The sequence below is a fragment of the Mchenga conophoros genome, linkage group LG4 (assembly GCF_057382185.1).
Source record: "Mchenga conophoros isolate Kocher_MC1m ecotype Shallow Benthic linkage group LG4, M_conophoros_male_GT1.1, whole genome shotgun sequence".
Lineage (NCBI taxonomy): Eukaryota > Metazoa > Chordata > Actinopteri > Cichliformes > Cichlidae > Mchenga > Mchenga conophoros.
The window spans coordinates 18,111,117-18,135,688 of record NC_140529.1 but is presented as its reverse complement, the minus strand read 5'-3'; the positions used below and the strand labels follow the sequence as shown (position 1 = coordinate 18,135,688).

At 40.1% G+C, this 24,572-nt stretch overlaps 1 protein-coding gene across 1 annotated transcript; it reads right to left on the bottom strand.

The window, feature by feature from the left end:
* Window positions 1–447: 447 nt before the first annotated feature.
* Window positions 448–11,606, bottom strand: LOC146575855 (uncharacterized). Its single transcript, XM_085272506.1, has 6 exons — window positions 11,550–11,606; window positions 11,479–11,485; window positions 2,153–2,254; window positions 1,864–2,031; window positions 1,624–1,734; window positions 448–902 (listed from the first exon to the last, which is right to left on the bottom strand). The coding sequence occupies exons 1-6, from the start codon at window positions 11,604–11,606 to the stop codon at window positions 448–450; spliced, it is 900 nt and encodes a 299-aa protein (XP_085128632.1).
* Window positions 11,607–24,572: the final 12,966 nt, after the last annotated feature.

Below are 24,572 nucleotides of genomic sequence, written 5' to 3'. Positions count from 1 at the left end.
GGTGTGTTGCACTGAGAGGTGGAACAAGAGTTACATAGTAGGCCGTTACTTGACTGAGGAGTAGGGGCTGAAACAGAAAAGAACATAATTTCACTTTAGAACAGAATATTTCAGCAGATATCAGATTATTGTTTCTTATCCTTTTCTGTCATGTCTGTTCAGTTATGTGTCTTTAACTTAACTGATTTCTACTTACCAGCCAGAGTTGCTGAGTTGCAGTTATCCGTGTTGCAGCACGTGGCAGATGCAAGAGCACTTTGAACACCCAGGTCAACTGAAAATGTCTGAGAGCCCGTAGTTGGACACAGGGAGGAAGATGCACATGCCTTGTAGATTTGTGTTGCGGTAGTTCCAGATGAGGTAGCTGCAAAGTAATTTTAATATTTTTAATGATGAATTTTATTAATGTTGATGGAAAGCACACAGAGCTTCACAGGTATTTGAAATTTACTGAACTGTATGAAATAATATGAAGAAAAGATTACCTAAAATAGTAGCTGTAACACACATGGTCTCTGAAGAACATGTTTTTGCTACTGTGGTTGAACACGTCTGATCTGTGCAGGTTTGACACTGAAGGGCTCCAGCTGCGGTTGTGGTTGGAGCAGCTGTTGTTGTTGTTGGTGCAGCTGTTGTCGTTGTTGGAGCAGCAGACGTTGTTGTTGGAGCAGCTGTGGTGGTGGTTGGTGCCACAGTGGTTGTAGTTGGAGCGGCTGTTGTTGTTGTTGGAGCAGCTGTGGTTGTGGTTGGTGCTGCAGTTGTTGTGGGTAAAGTACAGGTTGGTCCACTTTTTATGGTACCAACACTCTGCATGAAAGGTAGAGAACCCAGGCTTGAAGCAACTGCACACAGGGTGCTGGATGCACAGCCGTAAGCTGGAAAATCATTGGTGCCATCGTTCACTGTAGATGAAAAATCCCAGTTTCAACAATTTCACATATTTTTAGACATACATGACTGTGTAGTAGCCTTTGAAAATCAAGACATACTTATATAAAATTATAATATTAATGGGTATAAGTTCGAAAAGTTTTCGAGGCATCATTTCAGTCAGTTGTTTGGTGACTGTCAAATTTAAGTTATTGAAAACATGTACTCACAATGTCAGAACCCAAATGGATTTCCTTTTAATGAACAGTGTTCCTACACTCGGTGTTCTATTATCACATATGTTTTTTTTCCATTTAAAGCAGGTAACTGATTTTTCCATCATCATGAAATCAAAGTGCTCCTCTTGATGTTTTCATGTGTATTTTCTTTACTTTGCTCTTTTTTTGATGGACATTTATCTCTTTGTTTTCAGCTCTTGTTTTATACAAATGATTAGTCATGACAATAACTGACAGATTAATCACTACCTCCATGCTTCAAATATTTCGGGAATACTTCTTAACTAATATATTTATGTGTTGTGGAAAAATATGTATCATTTCCTACACTGATTATCAAATCTTCATCTTTAACGATTTAAAGTACAAAATCACATTCATTACAAATACGGATAAAATGCTTGGTTATGTTTTTCCTGACTGATTGAAAAAAAAGAATGTTTGTTGAATTTATTTTATGCAAAAACCAAATTTAAAGATGCTTTTTGTTAAAGTATGCATGATGAAGACTCACTCATTGATTGAAAGCATTGGTCCTGCACTCCCTGACATTGCAATGGTGTGTTGCACTGAGAGGTGGAACAAGAGTTACATAGTAGGCCGTTACTTGACTGAGGAGTAGGGGCTGAAACAGAAAAGAACATAATTTCACTTTAGAACAGAATATTTCAGCAGATATCAGATTATTGTTTCTTATCCTTTTCTGTCATGTCTGTTCGGTTATGTGTCTTTAACTTAACTGATTTCTACTTACCAGCCAGAGTTGCTGAGTTGCAGTTATCCGTGTTGCAGCACGTGGCAGATGCAAGAGCACTTTGAACACCCAGGTCAACTGAAAATGTCTGAGAGCCCGTAGTTGGACACAGGGAGGAAGATGCACATGCCTTGTAGATTTGTGTTGCGGTAGTTCCAGATGAGGTAGCTGCAAAGTAATTTTAATATTTTTAATGATGAATTTTATTAATGTTGATGGAAAGCACACATAGCTTCACAGGTATTTGAAATTTACTGAACTGTATGAAATAATATGAAGAAAAGATTACCTAAAATAGTAGCTGTAACACACATGGTCTCTGAAGAACATGTTTTTGCTACTGTGGTTGAACACGTCTGATCTGTGCAGGTTTGACACTGAAGGGCTCCAGCTGCAATCAGGAGAGAAACAATGAAAGGACTGAAGTTAAAATGAAAGATTACAGGTTTTTAAATAACCCACTATACTAGTATTATTAAAGAGTCTTTATCTCTTCTATTTTTTAAGCTGTTGCACAGATTGATGAAATGCTGTTAATCCCTTTAACATCTGTATAAATATATTTTTTAATAAAGTGACATGAAACACTACATTAGTGTTTAGTTAAGGTTAATGAAATAAGGATCATTTAAATCATGGAGGCCTGCTCCAACAGCTGTCAACCATTTAACAGTTTCTGAGTCTATATTTAAAATATTATAATTTTTATGGCATTGTTAGCACCAACTAGTGCAGTCCTTCTTAAAGTGTGGGGCCCGCCCCCTGGGGGGCGCAGAGCCATTGCAGGGGAGCGGAATGAAAAGGGGGGGGGGGACAAAACGCTTGGACACTGCTTACACGGGGCGCCTACAGAAACGCAAAGCAGGGGATGCAGCGTCGCTGAATATGTTTCCAAACCAACTTCATTCTAAGCCAAAGACTAGAAAATATGGTGAAGCATATCTTCCCTTTGGCTTCACCTGCACAAGTGCCAAGGTAGGTCTCCACTGCAGAATTGATTTTCCCTTCGTAGGGAGCAAGGCTGGGCTGTTTAAATCACGGACAAACAGGATCCCACAGTTGTTTATGTTTTTAAACCCATTTTGCACAGTGAGGCATTTTTTGAAAAATGTATTGATAGCAATGTTGAATATTATTACACATGGAAAAAAAACAACTACACATAAAATAATCACTGTGACGCCTCTGCCTTTCCAAATGGAGGGACAGTAACTGCGTGTGTATATGTAAGCGTGTAAAACCTGAAGATAGTAAGATTAACAGTATTTCGTCTCTATCTGCCATTCTGCAACTCATCTCATGTAAACAATAACGTGGCGCACAGTGTGACGTGAAAAAAAGGCACATACCTTTGATGTTGAGTGACGAACTCTGTATTCTTCGTCCACACGTAAACGCAAAAAAGGGTTTAAAACATCTCCATTTTCGGTGATTCGAAACGCAGTTTACGTGTGGACGAAACAGCTGCGTTTTCAAAAATACCCGTGTAGGTGTGGACGTAGCCTAAAAGAGTTAGTAGTTTATTTTATTACTACCTGTAATTTATTGCAGATTACTTGTATTTGTTTTAACTGTTTACTAAATGTTTGAGGTGTGAAATAAACCGCAATGGAGCAAAATATGGGTGTGTGTGGTTGGAGGATGTGTTAGTGCGCGTGCGTGCGCGCGTACACGCGCGAGAAGGGGGCGGGGGGCGCGAACATTTTTCTTGTAAAACAAAGGGGGGCCTAGCAAAAAACGTTTGGGAACCACTGAACTAGTGCAAGAAAAGAATGTTGATTACAGTTCAGCGTTTAACTCAATAGTGCCCAGCAGATGGTTCACAAAGCTGAGGGATGTAGGACTCAACAGCCGTCTGTGTGCATGGGTGCTGGACTTCCTCACTTGCAGAACTCACGTGGTGAGGGTGGATAGATGCGTCTCTAACAGCGTCACCATTAACAGGGGTGTTTCCTCTCGCCACTGCTCTACTCCCTCTATACTTCAGACTGTGTGGCCACCCATGGCTCCAACACCGTTGTGATGTTTGCTGACGACACCGTGGTGTTGGGCGCCATCTCCAACAACGATGAGGAGGCCTACATTGACGAAGTGAAGAATCTGGCATCATGGTGCCAGGATAACCACCTCCAGCTGAATGTCAGCAAGACCAAGGAGCTAGTGGTGGACTTCAGAAGGAGTCAGCACAGAGACTAAAAGCCCATTATCATCAATGGACCTCCAGTGGAGAGGGTGCAGTCCTTCAAGTATCTCGGTATCCACATTTCATCAGACCTGACATGGTCTGCCCACATTCAGGTCTAGACCAAAAAAGGATAGGCAGCGCCTGTACCACCTCTGACAACTGAGAAAGTTCAGGGTCTCGCCAGTGATCCTCATGACTTTCTATGCAGGCGCTGTGGAGAGCATCCTCACACAGAACATCACATCCTGGTTTGGGAACAGCTGTGTTAAGGACCAAAAAGCTCTTAAGAGAGTGATCCGTACAGCAGAATGCTGCTGCAGGATTGCCCCTCCCCCCTTAGGGGAGATGCTGGACTAGAGCAGGTCAGATACTGAAGGACCCATCCCATCCGGGCAACAAACTGTTCCAAGGTTCCATATCATCCGGGCAAGTACAGAGAGACTCAAGAGGAGCTTCTAGTCCCAAGCCATCCGGGCACTAAACCTTAACAAACTGAACTAAGATTTTCAACAAAGTACTAATCCTAATATCCATCATTATGTCCTTCACGTATATTTGGTAATCACTTTTCCTTATTTCTAGTATGAAGTAGACCTAATCCACTCAGTAAAATAATTTGAACAAAATGAAATATTTCCACATCAGTTTGCCAAACAGATTCAGAAACAGATTTTATAAACTAAAACAAAAAGTCTGGCATATCTTTCTTAAAGGCTCCTGTTTTTGTTTGTTTATTTGTTTATTTGTTTTATTTTAATTGGGTCTATCACATGCAATAATCTATATTCCCTACGGATATGCTGACAGATATTTGATTTCCTGTCAATGGAAAGAAACTTAGTTATGTTTGTGGTTCGATCCACCACAAACATAACTAAGTGATCCTCTTGTAAAGTGTTTGGATGTTTTTTGGAAAAGACATTTAATACATGTATAAAATAAATTTAAAAATTTTTATTTTTTGTTTGTTTGTTGTTTGTTTTCTTTTACTGTTAAATTCAAAGTGTTTTAGTGTTAGATTTGAAATGCTTAAATCAAATCCTGAATGATAAGAAAAAGTGTAGTTACCTGTGCTGGATATTCCCAAGAGAAGGATCAGAGCAGTCACCTTCATAGTGATGAACAGGTCAGTTCTACAGATTAGTTTCCCTGGACTGATACTAAACCTCAGGAGCACTGCTACACTTTATATACTGAACAGGTGAATTCAGGATTGGGTGTGTTTAAATTTTTAAAGCATGAACATTTAGAAAAATCATTTGTCAAAGGGTGTGGTACACTTACCACACCCTTTGTTCAATTGTACATTGATACAAAAAGGGTATGCAGCAGCGTCCTCATTTTCTCTTTTGCTATGTAACATTATTTTAGTTACATATTCATGCATGTCTTGCATTTCGTTACTTACTAAATTAATGTGACTCCATTAATACTGGTCAGAGTTGATAAAACCTGGTAGAGTTTGGAATGAATAGCCATGGTGAGATAATTCCTACCTCATACTACATGAAATATTGCAATGCATTAATGCATTATTTTTTAAAATCCCTCAAAACCTTTTGAAGATTTAATGTACATTTACCTACAGTTTAATGTATATGTATTCCTCATTACTTTTTTCGAAAGGCTTAGCACAACAAACAATGTTTCGGCTTTAATGGCATGAGCCATGGACATTGTCCGGCTGTAGTTACTGTAAAGTCATAATCAATATAAGTCTGTGACCTGAGCTAGAAACAGTCAAAGCACATATGCAAAGGTTGAAACACCATCCCATTTGTATAGTTTGACATCATGTTTTAAGTATACTGTTAAATTATCATGGTACATTCCCCCCCCCCCCCCCCCCCCCCCCCCCCGATTAAATGTAATGCAATTCTTGCTGTTGTGATGTGACACCATTATTTCTATGGATAAATACATCATGCAAACATAAGTCACTGTTGTTTTCTATCAGAAACTCAATATATGAAGGTGATTTGTGTCTTTATAGATCCACTGTGATCTGCATATTATAATGTAGATGTAACATCACTAGACTCATGAAAAGACTGAAATGTATTGCTGGAACAGAAAAATATCTCTGCAGCTCATAATTTTTTTATGTAAATGGCAAATTTATAGTTAAAATCAAGATTTTTAGAATACATTTGACTTTGTCAGGGAAATATCTGTCTAAAACAATGAATAAGGGAATGATATATAATCACTTATTTATTGCACAGGTTGGCTCGTTTGTATTAATACTAATCTGTAATTTTGACAAGCCCAGTAACCGGTCTGTTCAGTGAAATTAATTAGACAGAGGCTTAAAACTGCTGCAGGAGCAGGTGTGGCAGCAGTCTCACCTTGAGTATGACATTAATATTTGTACAGGGAAGGAACCGGAATTTTACTCAGCTGCTGTAGAGAAGTATATTTTAGCTCAAACTTTTCTGTTTTCTCTTTCATCAATTGAAATGAATATTTTGCACTTTGTTAGTTTTGCTATTAATATTTATAATATTGATATCAATGCTTTGACAGTTTGCACACATCACCAAGAACAGAAGAAGCTACAACTTTAATAAAAGCTTAAAGAAACATTAAAGAAACTGATGGACATTATGGACAATGCCAGGCATCCTCTGCACACGGCCATAAACAACCAGAAGAGTCTGTTCAGTGACAGGTTGCTTCTCCCAAAGACAAGAACTAACAGACTTAAAAACTCCTTTGTCCCACACGCCATCAGACTGTTTAACTCCTCTCTGGAGGGGAGAGGGAGGGGAAACAGGAGGACAAAGGAGGGAACAACTAAGCTGTAGTGCCTCTTCACCTCACTGTGCAATACCTTTTGTGCAATACTTTTGTAAATAGTCAACGGTGCAATAGACTCAATACTTGAAATGTGCAATTCACTTGTATTTTTATTTTTATTCCTATTTATTCTATTTATCCCCTTCGTATATTTTATTTATATTGTCTCTGTATTTATATATATGTGTGTGTGTATAACTCTGTAACTTCTGTCGGTGCTGTGCTTTTTTGGAAATCGAATTTCCCAGAGGAACCCACCCGAGGGATTAATAAAGTTCTATCTTATCTTATCTTATCTTATCTTAAAATACTTGAAATTATTTAGTGTGAGTAGTTATGCAGTGCTAACAAAGGACTGTTTTTCAATGACTTTTCCGCACCCTCTCTTATTGAGATATAATCTATTTATATCTTAACAATAGCAAGGATGAAACATAAGGTATTCTTTTTATCAGGTCTGCCACACACACCCCTTTTCTATGCACATCATGTTTTGTTTTTTAATTCTGGCTTCTCTTCTATGTGTGTTTCGTGCATTGGTAAAAGGACAACAAAGACGGTTGATTTTCATGCAGGATATTTTTACTTTATATTCTGGTTTATCTCGTTATTCAATAGCTAGTTTCATTAGACTCCATCTGCACTCTCTGAACTGAAGATACTTAACTCTTTGCTGAATCCAAGATGTAAATTTACTGATCTTGTATTGAACTTTGTGTCACTGTGGCAGGGGTCACACATTTACCTTACCTGAAAGAGGAGTGAAAGAAGCCATTTATGTCCACTGTGAGCGACCATCTTTGAACAGAGGCGGTGGTTTACGACACCAACTGTCTGCCATCTATAATTCAGTTTTGAGATCCCTTGCCAGACGCCTTAACGCCCACTCACACCCTGGGCCATCTGACCTCAGGAAATCACATGATAGGGTGGGGCCAGGTTTCACAATGAGCTCACCCGAAACCCTGGCTGATTGTGACCCACCCCCGTTTTCACATCTTGGCTCATGTGATTAGGTAGAGGATCATCAGGGGGTCCTTTTGTCCCTCTTTTGGGGGGAAACTCCCACGGGGTTCAAATCTGGGACTCTTCACCAATTGACCCTTAGAACTGAAGAAGCTTCTCGGATGAGAGGTGAAACGTCTTCAAGCAACCTAAAGAGGTCCAGAAGCTTTTCTTTCCAAGCTCCTTAGATTACGATGACCTGGATGGCTGAGAACCTTCACAGACATTTACCTTAACCTTTTTCACATGACTGTGCAGCTTTAGCAATCTATAGCCAACAGCCTGTGTGGTTCATGTTCTTCCTTGAAAACAATTTTCAAGGAAATGTATCACTTTCTCTTGTATTTAGAGGAAAAAATTATTCGGATGTTATTTTCTGGTTTTTAAAGTGAGCCACAGCACTCTTGATTTTACGAATAGCTCCCCTACAGTAAGATGATTCAGTGGCTCCAACTTTTTCTGTGTCTCTGGCCTGTAGCCCCACTCTAAAAGCAATCTTGCATTTACATATATTTGATTATGAGTAAACAACTTTCCTCCCAGTTAAAGACACTCGGAAGAGGGTTTCACTTACCAGTATAACTTTATGCACACTTATGTTGCAATGTGCATAAAGAATGTAGTTACATAACATCTGTCATAATGTATGTACCAGGAACTAATAGTGCTCTTGTTTTCCAGTTAAAGTGAATTTGCTGGGAAGACCGGCAAGTGTTTTCCTTGAATGTTTTCCTTTTATGAATAATATTACTCACTGCAGAATGATGGACTTGAACTTGGCTAGAAATGTCCTTTTAACACTTGCCAGATTTATGAACAGAAACATGTATGTATGTGTTATTTATGTAACACATACATACATGTATGTGTTACATACATGTATGTATGTAATCACGGACATACCTAGGAGCCTAGGAGATCACAGACTTTGCTGATCTCCTAGGCTCCGTTCTTTTTAAGTATAGTTGTGTTCTCATTGTCGGTGATTTTAACATACACACTTGCTGTAAGGATGACCCATTTGCTAAAGACTTCCTTGCTTTAACGGACTCTTTTAACCTGGCTCAGTGGGTTAATGACCCAACGCATGTTAAAGGACATACTTTGGACTTGGTTTTCTCATATGGTCTGGACATTTGTATCAAGGATATAAGTGACGCTGGGATCTCGGATCATTTCCCAGTTATATTTGATACTGGCTTATGCACTAATGAACTACATCCTGCGGCTCCCCTTCGCCCGATACATGTAATTAATACTGAAGCGATGTCAAACTTCTCTATGTCTTTCTTGGATTCTGCATCTGTCACTCTCGACCGTTGTTCTTTTCGCTCGGTTGATGACTGTGCTAATTCCTTGTTATCGCTATTTTCTTCAATCCTTGATACTGTTGCCCCCATTAAGATGAAGCGCCCTAGAACCTACTCTCAGTGTTGGCTTAATGACACTACGTCGCGCTGAGAGAAGGTGGAAAAAAGATAAACTTGGAGTTTCTCATGACATGCTACGGACTAGCCGCTTAAAATTCCAAAGTGCTGCTAAAACGGCCAAAGCGTCCTTCATATCCAAAATCATCCTGGCCAATGACCAAAACCCCCGTACCTTATTTAAAATTTTTAACTCTGTGGTTAACCCTTCCCTGGACATGCCTTTAATTTATTCTCAGGCTCTTTGTGAGCGATTTCAAATTCACTTTTTAGAGAAGGCCTCATCTCTTAAGTCCTTCCCCCTGTTTTATATCCTCTCCCCATTCCTGAGTGCATTTCAACTTTCCACCAGTTTGAGCCTGTGTCACTTTTGACTCTTAAGCAGCTAGTTGTTCAAATGAATAACACCAATACTGTGCTTGACATTCTTCCATCTCGTTTAGCTAAGGACTGTTTTGATGTAATCGGACCTAGTATTCTATTTCTTATGAACTTTTCCTTGCTCTCAGGCTGTGTTCTTTCAGCCTTTAAGCATGCTGTAGTCCACTCGATTCTTAAAAAAAAGAAACTCTGACTGTTATGACCTTTCAAACTACAGACCAATCTCTAAGCTTTCGTTCTTGTCCAAGATCTTGGAGAGACTAGTTCTCTGCCAGCTCCAGGCGTACTTGGACACGAACAATATTGCTGAGAAATTTCAATCTGCCTTTAAGCCATTGCATAGCACTGAAACAGTGTTGGTTAGAGTTCTTAATGATATTCTTGTAATCACTGATACTGGACGCTCTATGGTCCTAGTTTTACTGGGCCTCTCTTCGGCCTTTGATATGGTGGACCATGACATTTTATTACTAAGACTTGAGCACACTGTGGGTATTAGAGGCACTGCCCTCGACTCGTTTAAATCATATCTCGCTGATAGATCCTTATCAGTTAACTTAGGCACCTTCTCCTCTTCCTCTGCTCCAGTTTGTTGTGGTGTGCCTCAAGGATCAGTTTTAGGCCCTATTCTCTTCTCATTGTATTTGCTCCCTCTAGGCGCAATCTTTGAAAAATACAATATCGCCTTCCACTGTTATGCCGATGACATACAGATCTATTTTGAACTTACTGACGACCTTGCTGTATCCCTGCACTACTTTTAAGAATGCATGCGGGAGGTCAAAGAATGGTTCCTGAGTAATTCTCTTGTTTTGAATGATAAGAAGACTGAGATTGTGGTGTTCAACAGTAAAATCCCTCGTGCCCAACTCTGTGCTGCCCTGGGTTCCTTTGCTAGCTCTTCCTGTGACTATGTCAGTAACTTGGGTGTACAGCTGGATAGCTCGCTCAAATTCGATAAGCAAGTGTCTGCTGTAGTGAGATCTAGCTTCCACCAACTGCGTCTTATCTCTAAGGCTAGGCATTATGTTCCGCATGAGGACCTGGAGAAGCTTATTCACGCTTATGTGACCTCCAGGTTGGATTATTGTAACTCTTTGTACTACGGTCTTCCCTCTTCTCTTCTTCTTAGACTGCAAACAGTCCAAAATGCAGCAGCCCGCCTCTTAAGTGGTACCAGGAAATTTTGCCATGTTACTCCTGTTCTGACTAGCTTGCATTGGCTGCCCATAAAGTACCGTATTCAATTTAAAATATTACTCCTTACATTCAAAACTATTAATAAATTAGCGCCAAGTTATCTTAGTGAACTTCTCAAACCACATACTCCTGCTAGAACACTCAGATCTGCCACTCAACTACTTCTGACCCAACCCAGATCTCGGCTGAAGTCCCGGGGTGACCGTGCGTTTGCTCTGGCTGCCCCGGTACTGTGGAATACCCTTCCTCTCGACCTCTGCGCATCTGATTCCATTGCACTGTTCAAATCACGACTAAAAACCCACTTATTCAATCTTGCCTTTCCCTCTAGTTAATATTTCTTTTATGATTTTATATCATGCACTTTTATGCTCATTTAAATTCCTGTTTGCTCTGTACCTGTTGGTTTCCTATGTATCAGTGGCAGCTGCTTGCATTCTTAGTACTTGCTTTGGTCCTATTTATATTATCCTCCTCCTATTCTCTATCTTACTTGTTAAGCACCTTGGCATACCCTTGGTTTTAAGTGTGCTTTATAAATAAAGTTTATTATTATTACTATTATTATTATTATTATTATTATGTATTTCCTCCTAGGCATTGTGTTAACACACATACCTGCAAACTGCCAAAAGCGGATGATCAGTTCATTAAATACATCTGATTAGTAACACTTGAATGTTACTTACCCTCTCAATTCCTATGGAAGCAGTAAGAGCGTCATTTTTCAAGTCCCGCGTCCTCATTTTGGCTTAAAATTTCTTCAGTAAACACATAATGAATCATCTTTTGTTGTTCATCTCATGTTCTATTTATCTTATTTTAACACCTGCTGATTATGAGATTTTAGTTTTTAATTTTTCCTAATAGGTAAAATCTTGGACTTGAAAGAGGGTGTACTTTCTACATACTATTAATACATAATAGACTATTACGTTTCTTGTATTAATTCAATTTTATTTATACAGTGTCAAATCACAACAACAGTCGCTTTATATTGTAAGGTGAACCCTACAATAATACATACAGAGAAAAACCCGACAATCATACGACTCCTATGAGCAAGCACTTTGGATAGGGTGGAAAGGAAAAACTCCCTTTTAACAGGAAGAAATCTCTGGCAGAACCAGGCTCAGGGAGGGGCGGCCATCTGCCGCAACCGGTTGGGGAGATAGAAGGAAGACAGGATAGAAGACATGCTGTGAAAGAGAGCCGGAGATTAATAACAAGTAGGATTCAATGCAGAGAGGTCTATTAAAACATAGTGAATGAGAACGCTGACTGAAGAAGAATTACTCGATGCATCATGGGAATCCCCCAGCAGCCTGAACCTATTGCAGCATAACTAAGGGAGGATTCAGGGTCACCTGGTCCAGCTCTAACTATATGCTTTAGCAAAAAGGAAAGTTTTAAGCCTAATCTTAAGAGTAAAGAATCCAAACTGGAATCTGGTTCCACAGAAGAGGGGCCTGAAAACTGAAGGCTCTCCCTCCCATTCTACTTTTAAATACTCTAGGAACAACAAGTAGGCCTGCAGTGCGAGAGCGAAGTGCTCTAATGGGGTGATATGGTACTACAAGGTCATTAAGATAAGAAGGGGGATTTTGAATTCAATTCTGGATTTAACAGGGAGCCAATGAAGGGAAGCCGATATAGGAGAAATATGCTCTCTCTTTCTAGTGCCTGTCAGGACTCTTGCTGCAGCATTTTGAATTAGCTGAAGGCTTTTCAGGAAGTTTTTAGGACATCCTGATAATAATGAATTACAGTAGTCCAGCCTGGAAGTCATAAATGCATGAATTAGTTTTTAATGGATGGATGGAAGAAAGCAGTCTTGCATTTTTGCTTGATCAGAATCAGAATCAGAATCAGAATGGGGTTTATTGCCATTGATATGTGTGTTGAAGGACATGTCCTGGTCAAAAATTACTCCAAGGTTCCAAGGTAATCCCATCCAGAGTAAGAATCTGGTTAGATACCATATTTCCCAGATTTTCAGGGCCGAGTACAATAACCTCAGTTTTATCTGAATTAAGGAGCAGAAAGTTAGCGGCCATCCAGGACTTTATGTCTTTAACACATTCCTGTAGTTTAACTAATTGGTGTGTGTTATCTAGCTTCAAGGATAGATAAAGTGTCATCTGCATAGCAGTGAAAATGTATGATATGCCTTCTTCTGATAAGGGAAGCATGTTTAAAGTAAACAATTGGTCCTAGCGCTGAACCCCGTGGAACTCCATAATTTACCTTAGTGTGTGAAGAGGACTCTCCATTTACATGCACAAATTGGAGTTTATAGATAGATATGACGCAAACCACTGCAGCACAGTACCTGCAGTCTAGCAGGACAAGCACAGAGATGAGTCCACTGTCAGAGGCCATAAGAAGATCATTTGTAACCTTCACTAAAGCAGTTTCTGTGCTGTGATGAGCTCTGAAACCTGACTGAAACGCCTCAAATAAGCCATTCCTCTGCAGATGATCTGTTAGCTGTTTGACAATTACTCTTTCAAAAAATTTTGATATGAAAGGAAGGTTAGAGATTGGCCTATAATTAGCTAGGCCCGCTGGGTCTAGAGATGGCTTTTTAAACACTTGTGGATACAGTAGCTGAGCAGAGATGCACCTCCTCTTTTCCTGCACCAGAGGGAGACAGAGGCTGTGTCTTAAATGACTCTTAATTTCCATCTTTGTACTACAGTGAGTTCTCTTTATGATAACATATTAAGTGCAGTTTTGCACTATAATGTTTATTTAAACACTCACATATTCTGCAGGTTTTAGATCTACAGTGCCTAGAAGGGCTCCTGAAGAGATGCAAAATGGTTGGTCAACAAGATCATTAAACTTGAAAACCTGCAGATGGCAATGTAGTCTCATAGTTTTCCACGTGAGGCTGGAGAATGTAGACTTTTGGATCACCTGTGTGTGTGTGTGCATGTGTTCGATCTAGCCATCCTGAGCAGCTTTTAAAAAGAGTGCAGAGCAACATTGTTCCACAGGAAGCCACAGACGATTGCTGTGTGTCCTGTGTTTGCATCAGCTGTGTTGCTCAGTGCACGCTCTGACAGAAATCTGACAGCCACAAACACCCAAAACGAGTCTCAGTGAAGGTCACCTCTATGTGAAATATGTAAAAATATAAATGTGGTAGACTTTCAGCTATATACACTTTTAATGCAAGACTTCACAATCACTGTAAGATAAATATAGCTTCATGATAATGATTTGTCTTCCGTGACCTCCACACTTGAATGTCTTCAGATGTTCAACTGCACAGGGAGAAGATATAATGGAAAATGACTTTGAAAGGCAGAAAACTTGGACCCTGATGAGTTAATCAATGACCTTCTTGCCCACTGCAGATATAGTGTTACACTCATTTTGTGGTGAGAGGCAGTAAAAAGAAAAAAACTCTTATTGCTCTTTAGTGCCTCTGAGAAAAAGTGCTCTCGTAAAATACTCTCATATAACCTCCATGAATTCCTCTTATGATGCATATATATTTGCAAGGAAACCTGTGCAGATATCTATCTATATTTCCTGATTCAGCCTATAACATAATCACAATTGTACATACAACACATTGCCTCCTGCGAGCTATGGTAAAGGTTAAATTGTTTGCTCAGAGTTCATTTCACCCTGTGGACTCAAAACAGAGATCGAGGATTGGATGGGTGAACATCCTGCTAAAACACTGTGTAGATTTTCAGTGACACCTAGCTTATCTTGTGAGCTTAAAACCTTTATCCTTCATCCCTGGTATGCAAACACACTCTGGATTTAGTGAAGTAAAAGTTCGGCTACAACCAATTGTCTGCGGCGTGAAGCCGAGATAAATCGCTTTAGTGAAGTTAATTGTTTTTCAAGAGGCAAATGGAGCGCTTTACAAAATCTCTCCCCCTGCCTTTCTTCAATTTTGTTCTCTCCCTTGTCTCTTCTTTTTCTTAACCTTCTCTGACAAGATTAATTAAATGTCACTCTAACAACCAGCTGCATGCCATAGGAAGGAGTGGGCCACAGAATGGCATATGTGGGTGGGTCTGTGTGACCTCAAGCTTTTTATTATATATTTACTCCCCCTGCTACTCGGGCTCAACAGATCCAAAAATCAAAGGTTTGCTGTGAGGGACATTCAGTGTGAGACTGTGACTAAAGTTTGAACTTGCATATATGTCTCGTGGGACTTTTTTTTTTTCTTCTTCTTCCACCTTTAGTGGTTGATTCAGCCCAGATCAAACTGAGAAAAATAACAGCTGTTAATAGCAAGACCTTCTACTGAATAAGTTAAATGCAGACAGCACTCACACACCTTAGAGGTTTTTGTAGTCATCCTCTGAAACCCAAAGACTGTTTTCCCCATAGACCACAATAAAAGAAAGGTGTGTAAAGCTGTCTACATTTAAGAGAGAGGGTTATGATGTCATTAAAATGTAAAGAAAATCAATCAAGTGCACCATGGAATACCTAATTTTGTCGCCACAGCTCCTTTGACAAAAATGTGAGTTGGAATTTTAATGGACTTCTCTATTATTGCAGAGAATAAGCATCAGATACAGAGAAGACACTCTTTACTGTCAAAACACTACAACTGCTAAGCTAACTGTCGTCATATTTAGCCCTCTTATAGGACACATAAAAAGCTTCAAAATATAAGATTATAATTTTCTAACTTAAATATTGCATGTTGTAGAGTGAAATGAGAACATATCTTTAGACTTAATTTTAGGCACAGTACCAAAAACCTGTTGTTATGAAATCGAGGTAACTCGAAGCTAGCAGCTACGAAGCTAACAGCTAGTGAATATCCTGGATATCCTTCCTTCTTGCGCTTAGAATAACCAACATTTACAAAGGGGACTTTATGCTTTATACAATGTTTAAAGACAATTTATGTTTTAAGACCATCTCAAAGTCCTTTCAGAATACAAAGATGGATGTAGTTTGTAGGTCTGAAGAGTGGAAGCGCTTAGTCAGTCGTTTTAACTGCCTACCCTCTTGAAAGCTTAGCAGTAACTCTTAAAGCTTTTTTTTTTTAACTGAGTGGTCATTTTGTAAAACAACATTTTGTGAAACAAATGGACTGGGTGTGCATCAAGTTAATGAGGGTGGCCTCTACCTATGCAGAGACCACCGTCATTAACTAGGTTGGTAGTTAGGCAGAAAACCCGGGAAAGTATTCTGATGGTCCTCATGCATCTTTATTAAAATATACTGATGTGTCAAAACGCGTCGTTAAGGGTACTGGAGAGTTTGCCAAAAATTGTCTTTATGAGGAAAAGACTTAAACCTAGATTCCCTTTAATGGCCAGCAGGGGGAAATACCTGTGGTTACAAAGAGACTTCTAGTTCTATAGAAGTCTATGGGAAATCACCCCTCTGTCCAGACAGCTGTGACAACTCGTTTCTGATCATACAGACAAAATCAGTGAGTCCATTTAATACATTTTGGTCAATCTAGGAGTCAGAAAACAGGATTGTCAAGGGTTTGCTCAGGTATGTCATTGCCTAATGAGGTTGCTGTTTTACAATCAGGTGGGAAAAAATAGTAAACTGACTGAAGGGCCTGATGACTAGCTTCCATCATCCTTTTGAAGGTGGATGTAGTTCAGCTGAATTATGTTGTAAATAAAGTAATTTAAAAAAAAAAGTTTATAGAGAGATATTTGTCAAGCATAAAGTATACTTTTCCAATAATAACATCTGTGGCATTGAATATGTTGCAAATGCTTTGCTGTGGTTTATGCTGTACATAATTACATAGAAGTATTCCATCAAACCAGTGTCCACAATGACACTGGTCCTTAGCTCCTGAGTTAGTTTAAAATGTGGCTAATACTGTGAGTGGATGAATGAGGGAACTGGTGGACAACTGGAACTCAGCCCATGATTTCACAAAGGAAAGTTACAGTTAATGTTTACATGCAGTGGGTCTTGTGAATGTACAGTGATGTGAAAAAGACTCTCTGCAAACCTGTGAAAAGTAAGTACAGTGCCATGATTCAAAAGCTTGAACCAACTTAAGCAATTACTGTGTGATTTTATCAGTCTCTTACATTACTGTGGAGGGATTTTGGCCCGGTCTTCTTTAGAGCATTGCTCCAGTTCATCGTTTGCAGCTTTTATTTATCAGAGCTCTCTTAAGGTCCCATCACAGCATTTCAATCAGGTTGAGGTCAGGACTTTGACTGGGTCATTGCAACAGTTCCACCCATTCTGTTGTAGATTTGCTGCTGTGCCTGGGATCAATGTCCTCTTACATGACCCAGTTTCAGCCAAGCTTTTGTAGAGGTGCTCACACTTTCTGATTGTCAGTTATTCAAGTGCCTATGATTAGCTGCACCAAGCTATTGCTTACCCTCTCAATTCCAGGAAGCACTTGGACTTAGTTTCCAACAGGAGTGCATAGTTGCATGACTGTGAATGCTTCTTTTGGTCTTAGACAGAATCAACAGTTTAATGGTATTTCCCCTTCTGCATATAATAGAAAGCAGGTTAGCTGATTAACTATGATACATTAAACCAACAATGAAAATGAACTGTGACAAGGTTGTGATCTTAAAAAACTTCGCAAACAAGCCCATGCACCTGATTGCCCCGTGAAGTATGTAACACGCCCTTCCTCCCGGAGGATCCAGACACATAATTCATCTGGGTGAGGTGCATCTTATTTTGTAAAGGACTGACTCTGTCTTTGTTAGCAGGGATTGCCTTTTTTCTTTTCTACCCAAATAGGTAGTCTGATCCTGTGCCAGATACTTTCTGCAGCACAGTGTCAGCTGATACTATAAACTGTAGGGTCCCCAGAGTACAAGAGAACATGAGAGAGTTGCGTTTAATGAAGTCTGTGCATTCAGCGTCTGAGTCCGTGGTGTTTTATACCTGCTGTTCCCTCCCTAAGGAAAGTAGTCAAACTGAAGTCAGGTGATAAAACTACTGGGCAGCTAAACAATTGTGTGATGGGATGAGCCCTGCAGCTTCTGCAAGCTGCTACCGCTATTTTTAATGTTGCTTCAAAGAACTGAGCACAATCACACCTATATTCTCACTAAATCTACAAATGTTCAATATCTGTGACTGCAGAGACACTTTAAAATTAGACATTTTTATTAGAATTTGCTGCTTAAAGAGAATATTAATCCACTGCAGGTTGTCTCTCTAGGGGTACATTTAAATCTTTATAATTTAGTTGGTTTAGGCTGTGATTTAGCTGGTGAATGCAGAAAACAAATAAGTCATATGGTTTGCAGTCAGTCGTCACTGGCATGATGGTCATTGTAATTGTGGGCCTTTAATTATTTCTTTTACTTGCTCTTTTTCCAGGATGGAATGACTGTACAGCACACATCTTTAATGACTTCAAAAACAAGAATTGGGTGTACAATTGGAATTTATTTAGGATTTTCTCTCATCCACCCATGGTCAAAAGTGTACATATAGACTCAAATTAGTGAAAGGGGGATTTGTTTGACAGCACTCATCAATTTGACCAACACTCAGAACAATGGGAAACTAAAGAACTAAGTTAAGATGTAAGAGGGAAAATTTTAACTCTACACATGTTGGGAAAGTCTCTTGGAGCCATTTTTAACCAACTGCAGACTCTGAGATCATCACTTCAAACAACTGCACACAAGTAAAAGTTATTCAGATGTGTCATCACTTGTTGTGGATAAATGGTAAATGGCCTGCATTTGTATAGCACTTTTCTAGTCCATAGGACCCCAAAGCGCTTTACACTACATTCAGTCATTCACCCATTCACACACACACTGGCGATAGCAAGCTACATTGTAGCCACAGCTGCCCTGGGGCGCACTGACAGAGGCGAGGCTGCCGGACACAGGCGCCACCGGGCCCTCTGACCACCACCAGTAGGCAAACACGGGGTTAGTATCTTGCCCAAGGACATTTGGCATGCAGCCAGGATGCAGCCTGGGATCGAACCACCGACCTTCTGATTAGTGGCTGACCTGCTCTGCCACCTGAGCTACAGCCACCCCATATTCAGGAATAACCCAGGTGGTAGCATCATAATGGTGGTAGCATCATGCTTGTGGCTGTTTTGCTGCCAGTGCTACTGGTACATTGCATAAAGTGGCTAGAATAAAGAGAAAAGAAGACTACAGCCAAAAAAACTTCACCTTAAATCAACAGCTAGACGGGTGAAACTGGACACAGTTGGGTGCTCCAGTAAGACAATGATCCTAAACACACAAACTGTTTTTTGAATGGATAAGGCTAACATTAAGCTTCTGGAATAGTCTTCACAAAGCCCTGACCTCGAGGACTATGCTTGAAAGCCAGATTCATGCCAGGAAACAACCGATTCAAATTAACTCTACCAATTGTACCAAGAAGAGTGGTTAAATATCCAGACGGAGCTTTGGCAGAAGCTTGTCGATAGCTACCAAAAGCATCTGGTTGAGGTGCAACTTGCTAAACAACATTTAATCAGATATTAGTGGGGTATATGTGCATATTTGAATCCATGTATACTTTTTACCCTGTGTGGATTCAAGAAAATCCAAAATAAATTCAAACCTTGGTTTTTAAAGTCATTAAAGATGTATGCTGTACAATTATCCCACCATCGGAAAATAGCAGTTCAGAGGAACCATTAAAAGCCCCGATGAGTGGATGCAAATGTCTCACCACAACTGCCATCTGCACAGCCTTTTATTTCTTAATGTGTCAGTACTTTGTATTACGTGTATCAGTGATAGGTTCAATGAAGTGAAACATTTTCAACAAACATATTTCACTATCAGACATTAGTATGTCATCATCCGCTGCTGCTCAGAAAGGATGATATGAACATTTCTCCAGCTATTTAAAGAACCAGAGCATTACTTTCCTCTTCATTCACACAGCTGATCCAAGAGTTAAACAGAGACACCCAGAAAAACTGAAGCTTACATCATTAAATGACACGTGTGTCCACAGTCGAGTCCAAACTGGCTAAAGGGACACTTCATTACACAGAGGGTGGGCCGAGCATGAAAAGGCACTAATTACAGAATTACTCGTGTCAAGTGTCAGAAACGTTTGGCATCAAAGGATGTCTCGAATTAATCCCCAGGTCACCTGCACCTTACCTTGCCCACAGACACAAGACTCTCAGACCTGTGCATCTGTACAGCAGTGCAAACAATGCTTTCATTTGTGTGTGTGTGTGAGTGGGACACTTGGCAGCTAAAGGGCCCAAAGGGCTGTACACAAAGCAGTGACCTAAAACAGTTTTGACTCAGTGTGTGTGTGTTTGTGTGTGTGAGAGAGAGAGAGCCCATTGTGTCATTCTTCTCTGTGTTGCAACCTCTGAGAGTAAATTTGGCATTTTCATTTATGATGAGCTTGGAGCGATCAGCTGAATGGATGATGTTACGCTGACTTCTACGCTCTCACGCACGCCTGTGTGCGTGCATGTTCACCATGTATTCAAGGCTCTCATCTCCATATAAATAGCCAAGAGGAGAGTGGATGGTTTCTATTTAAATTGTGCGTGTGTGTGTGTTTCATTGTGCATGGTGTGCTATTCTGGGACTGAGCCATCCCAATCTTACACTCATCTACAAAAACAAAACCATCATCATGACAGTGCTGTCGCATGTTTGAGGGTGTGTGTGTGTGTGTGTGTGTGTGTGTGTGTGTCTCACTAAACAAAAAAGATCTGGATTATTTTTGAGCTGGGCAGAGAGGTAATGAATAAGTCTTATGCGTAGGTGCTGATCCCAGTTAACACTGCACAGCTTACTGACAATATAGGTTATGTATCTGGCACACATTCATGTCGCTGATGCATTTTTCTTCTGTTTCGTTCCCCTTGGGGTTGCTGCATGTCTGAACCATCCAAACCCCGGATCCACCCACTTGCTTAGATCCTAATTTTCTGGCTTTAGTCGAGATAGCAACAAGCAGTGAACACAAAGTCAGGATCAGATCATCTAGCATCACAAGTAGATAACATAAAAGATGCTATTTGCAAGCTTATGGCATGTTTAATTGAAACACATTCTTATCCTATAGCAGCTGCATTATATAATGTTGTTTTATCAAATTCCAACTACATATTGCCGTTATGCATAAGGTGTGTTTTGGCTTCTGGTGCCTGGGCGCCTAGCCACCAAGAGATAGTGGTCCTGTTTTAAGTTGTAGGTTTATCAGCCAGGAGGTCTTTGTTTTTGTCTTGTTTGTGTTTTGTTGTTTTTTTCCTCACTTTGAACAAAAACTGGTGATGATTTGGGCTTTTTGTAGCCACAGGACATGGGCAGCTTGCAGTCACTGTGTCAACCATGAAGTCCTTCGGCTAGCGAAGAATTCTTGAGTCAAATGTGAGGTAGGGCTGGGCGATATATCGAGTTTTTTAAAAATATCGATATATTTTCATACGAGATATAAGATGTGACAATATCCTTTATATCGATATAGTCTATGTTACGTTATAATTATACTTGTGGAGCCGCAGGTTTGCCTCTCTTTCGTCCACTTTTGTCTCTATGCAACGTTACTCGGCCTCGCCTCTCCTTCACTGAACACAACTCCGCCTCCCCCATAGCTTCACCTGCAGGCAATAACAAGATGAAAGCGGAAAATCTCCGTTAGCGAGTTACCGTGCGTGGGGCTGGACGGCGTCAACGTGTTAGCGAGCTAACCGCGCTAACGAGCTAACCGCGCTAACGACATGCAGCCAGGAGGGGCTGCACGGTCTAAAATCCTTTCATTTTCTCAAAAATCGACAGTGCGCCTTATGTATGAATTCTGGTTGTGCTTACTGACCGCGAACCGATTTTATGTGGTACACAGCGCTCGGCAATCTGTCAAATGTTTTAATATGACTTTGCTAAGCTACGGAGCTGCACCGCTTGATGGATTGTCGGAGGATTACGGCTACCGAGGAGGAGCCTCGCGGAGTGATACGTACTGTGTGTGTATAAGGACCACAAATGGCACCTGTTCAGAGACGTGGTGCAGCTGTGAAATCTGTCTCTTTGTTATTATGCTCAGCGTCTATTAGTTTACATTTTGACTGCACAATTGTGAGCTTTTTGTTATGCACAAAAACAACATTGTTTTCTTTTATTTATGGACCATGATTATTTAATAAATGCTGATAATTTATTTTTGAGTAATTTCTTCATGTACATCTACGCTGTATGTAAATAAAAGTGCCCGTGTGACATCTGGGACACAGTGTGACTAAGAACTCTCTTTTTGTTCTTAACTTATGGCTTTAAAAAAAAAAATCGAGATATATATCTTATATCGCCATCCAGCTAAAAAATATCGAGATATGAATTTTGGGTCATATCGCCCAGCCCTAATGTGAGGCCATCTATGTGACAGGAGTCCAAACTCATCCAGTGATCCAAACACAGCAGCAAATCTAGAGCAGAATAAGTGAGAAAGATAAGAATCATGGTGTTGCAATGCCCCAGACCTCAAGTCCGGACCTCACCCTGATTGAAGTGCTGCAGCAGGACTTGTAGATGTAGATAAACTAATGCCTGCAAACTTCATGAACTGGCCCAAAATTTCTCCACAACGATCGGAGAGACTGATAGTCACATATAAACTGATTAGTCTAGGTCATTGCTCCTGAAGGTGGTTCTGCAAGCATGTAAAATGATGGGATGCACTTATTTTTTCACAGGTCTGCAGGTCTGTAAAAACTTCATGACTGTAGATGCATCAAGTTTCAAGAGCACTGTGGTCACATGCACAACAACACAAGTGGCACGTGGAAGACATTCACATTTGCCTTGTCACATGGGTTTTGACCACCTGATTCGTTTTAAGTTTGGATGCGTGACCCAGAAAACATTTTTAAGGCATATTGCATATCGAAAATATGTATTATTTTCTTTTATGGTTTTTGTAATGTTGCTAAAACTTGCATATAGACCATATTAACCTTACATGATCTGACAGGACAAAAGTACTATTCCAAAATACTGTGTAATTACACTTTATTGCATACATACTGTCTCAGCTGAACTCTGGACACACATACATATACACTGATATGCACACACTCATCCCCCCTCCCTTCGACGCTTATTCCCTTCCGATGCTGACAGTGGATCAAGGAGACCAGCGCACAGGCTTCAGGCCCGGATGTACTGTCTAAATCGGCTGTCTCTCACCCTTTACCCACCCCTGTTGCTTGTCATGTGTTTCTTTGGTGTATTAAGAGTTTTTTCATGTGCTATGTGCAGAGGTGTTTTTTTTCTGTTCTCGAACTGATCTCCCTGTTGGAGCTCAGTCTGGGGGGAGTTATTTTTTTCTCCTTATGTTTCCTCATGTGGTGCATTTTTCCATTGTTATACCTCTCTGACCTGTCTTCCCCATGTGATGTTCTGTGTAATGTATGTATGGTCGGAGGGTAAGATGGCGCCGCCATTGCGTGCAATAGGTCGGCAGCCTTATGAAATTTCCCCTTGTGGGACTAATAAAGGTATATCAAACATATAATCATCTAATCCTATATTTTTCTATGAGCCATGTGCTTAGCAAACAATGTATTTTTAAGTGAAAATATGATTCAACAAATGCGTGGAGGCAAGCCACACCCAGGACCTGACCTCCAATGACTTGTAACATGTGAAACCTAGTGTAGGAATGTGTTAGCGTGTTTGCACAACTGCATTAGACGTCTCCTGTTACTTTCCCTTCCTCTTCTTATCTAAAACATGCAGAGCAGTGTCATGGATCATTGCATGCCTTTAACGGAAAGAAGACTTAAATTACATGCCTCACATTTCATAGATTAAAACACACATATTTCCCAGCAGATTTTCATAACTCACATAACTTCCTTTACTTTGTTGTCAATCTGAATATTAATTGACAAAAACTTTGTCACGGTCTAGAAGAAGATCCAAACTGTCACCCACAGATGAGATGAAATTGGAAGCAACTCAGGAACCACCAAGGCTCAACCCTGCCATGAACTGGAAACAGCTGGAACACCAATGTCGCCATAGAGAGTGAAATAAGTTTTATCTCACAATGGAGTGCAAGGTTGTTGACCAAAAAAGAAGCCAATGCTCCAAAATCAGAACCTTCACATGTTTCTTTTCCAAATATTTATTTATAAGTGACTTATGTATGTATGTATGTATATATATGTATATATTGTACTATTCTTAGTTAGCGTATTGTCTGTCTTGTCTTAATGTTGGTTTAAAATGGAGCACTGTAACAAAAAATAATTTCCCCCAGGGATCAATAAAGTATTCTGATTCTGATTCTGATTCTGATTGAATGAAATTTTCTGAAGCTGCTCACTTGGACAAGCCAAATGTTATTAAGAGAAAATTCTTTAGTCAGACAAGACAAAGATTGAGGCATTTGGCCACAATGACAAGAAGTATGTCTGGAGGAGTAAAGGGGAGTTCTTAGGTTTTCAAACCTAAGAACACCGTAGCAGCTGTCAAGCATGGTGGAGGTATCATCATGTTTGTGGCTGTTGTGCTCCTAGCAGTGTTGGGTAAGTTACTTTTACATCCAACACAAAAACTGCAGTCGTGGTGCTTTCGATTGTACTCAGACCTCGGAAATTCTGCCTTCTGAATAGGAAGATGTAGGCAACACCAGACTGCAGATGAGCTGCATACAGGGCTGGACTGGGACAAAAAAATCGTCCCGGGCATTTTGACTAAAGACCGGCCCACCATTATAGGAAAAATCATAAAGCCTTTGAATGAAAACAA

Excerpts from the sequence above, each read along its gene's own strand:
- LOC146575855 (XM_085272506.1), bottom strand. The coding sequence starts at position 11,606 with ATGAGGACGCGGGACTTGAAAAATGACGCTCTTACTGCTTCCATAGGA. Across the intron at positions 2,032-2,152 it reads TGTTACAGCTACTATTTTAG|CTACCTCATCTGGAACTACC; the intron begins GTAATCTTTTCT and ends ATTACTTTGCAG. Across the intron at positions 903-1,623 it reads CCAATGCTTTCAATCAATGA|TGAACGATGGCACCAATGAT; the intron begins GTGAGTCTTCAT and ends TTTCATCTACAG.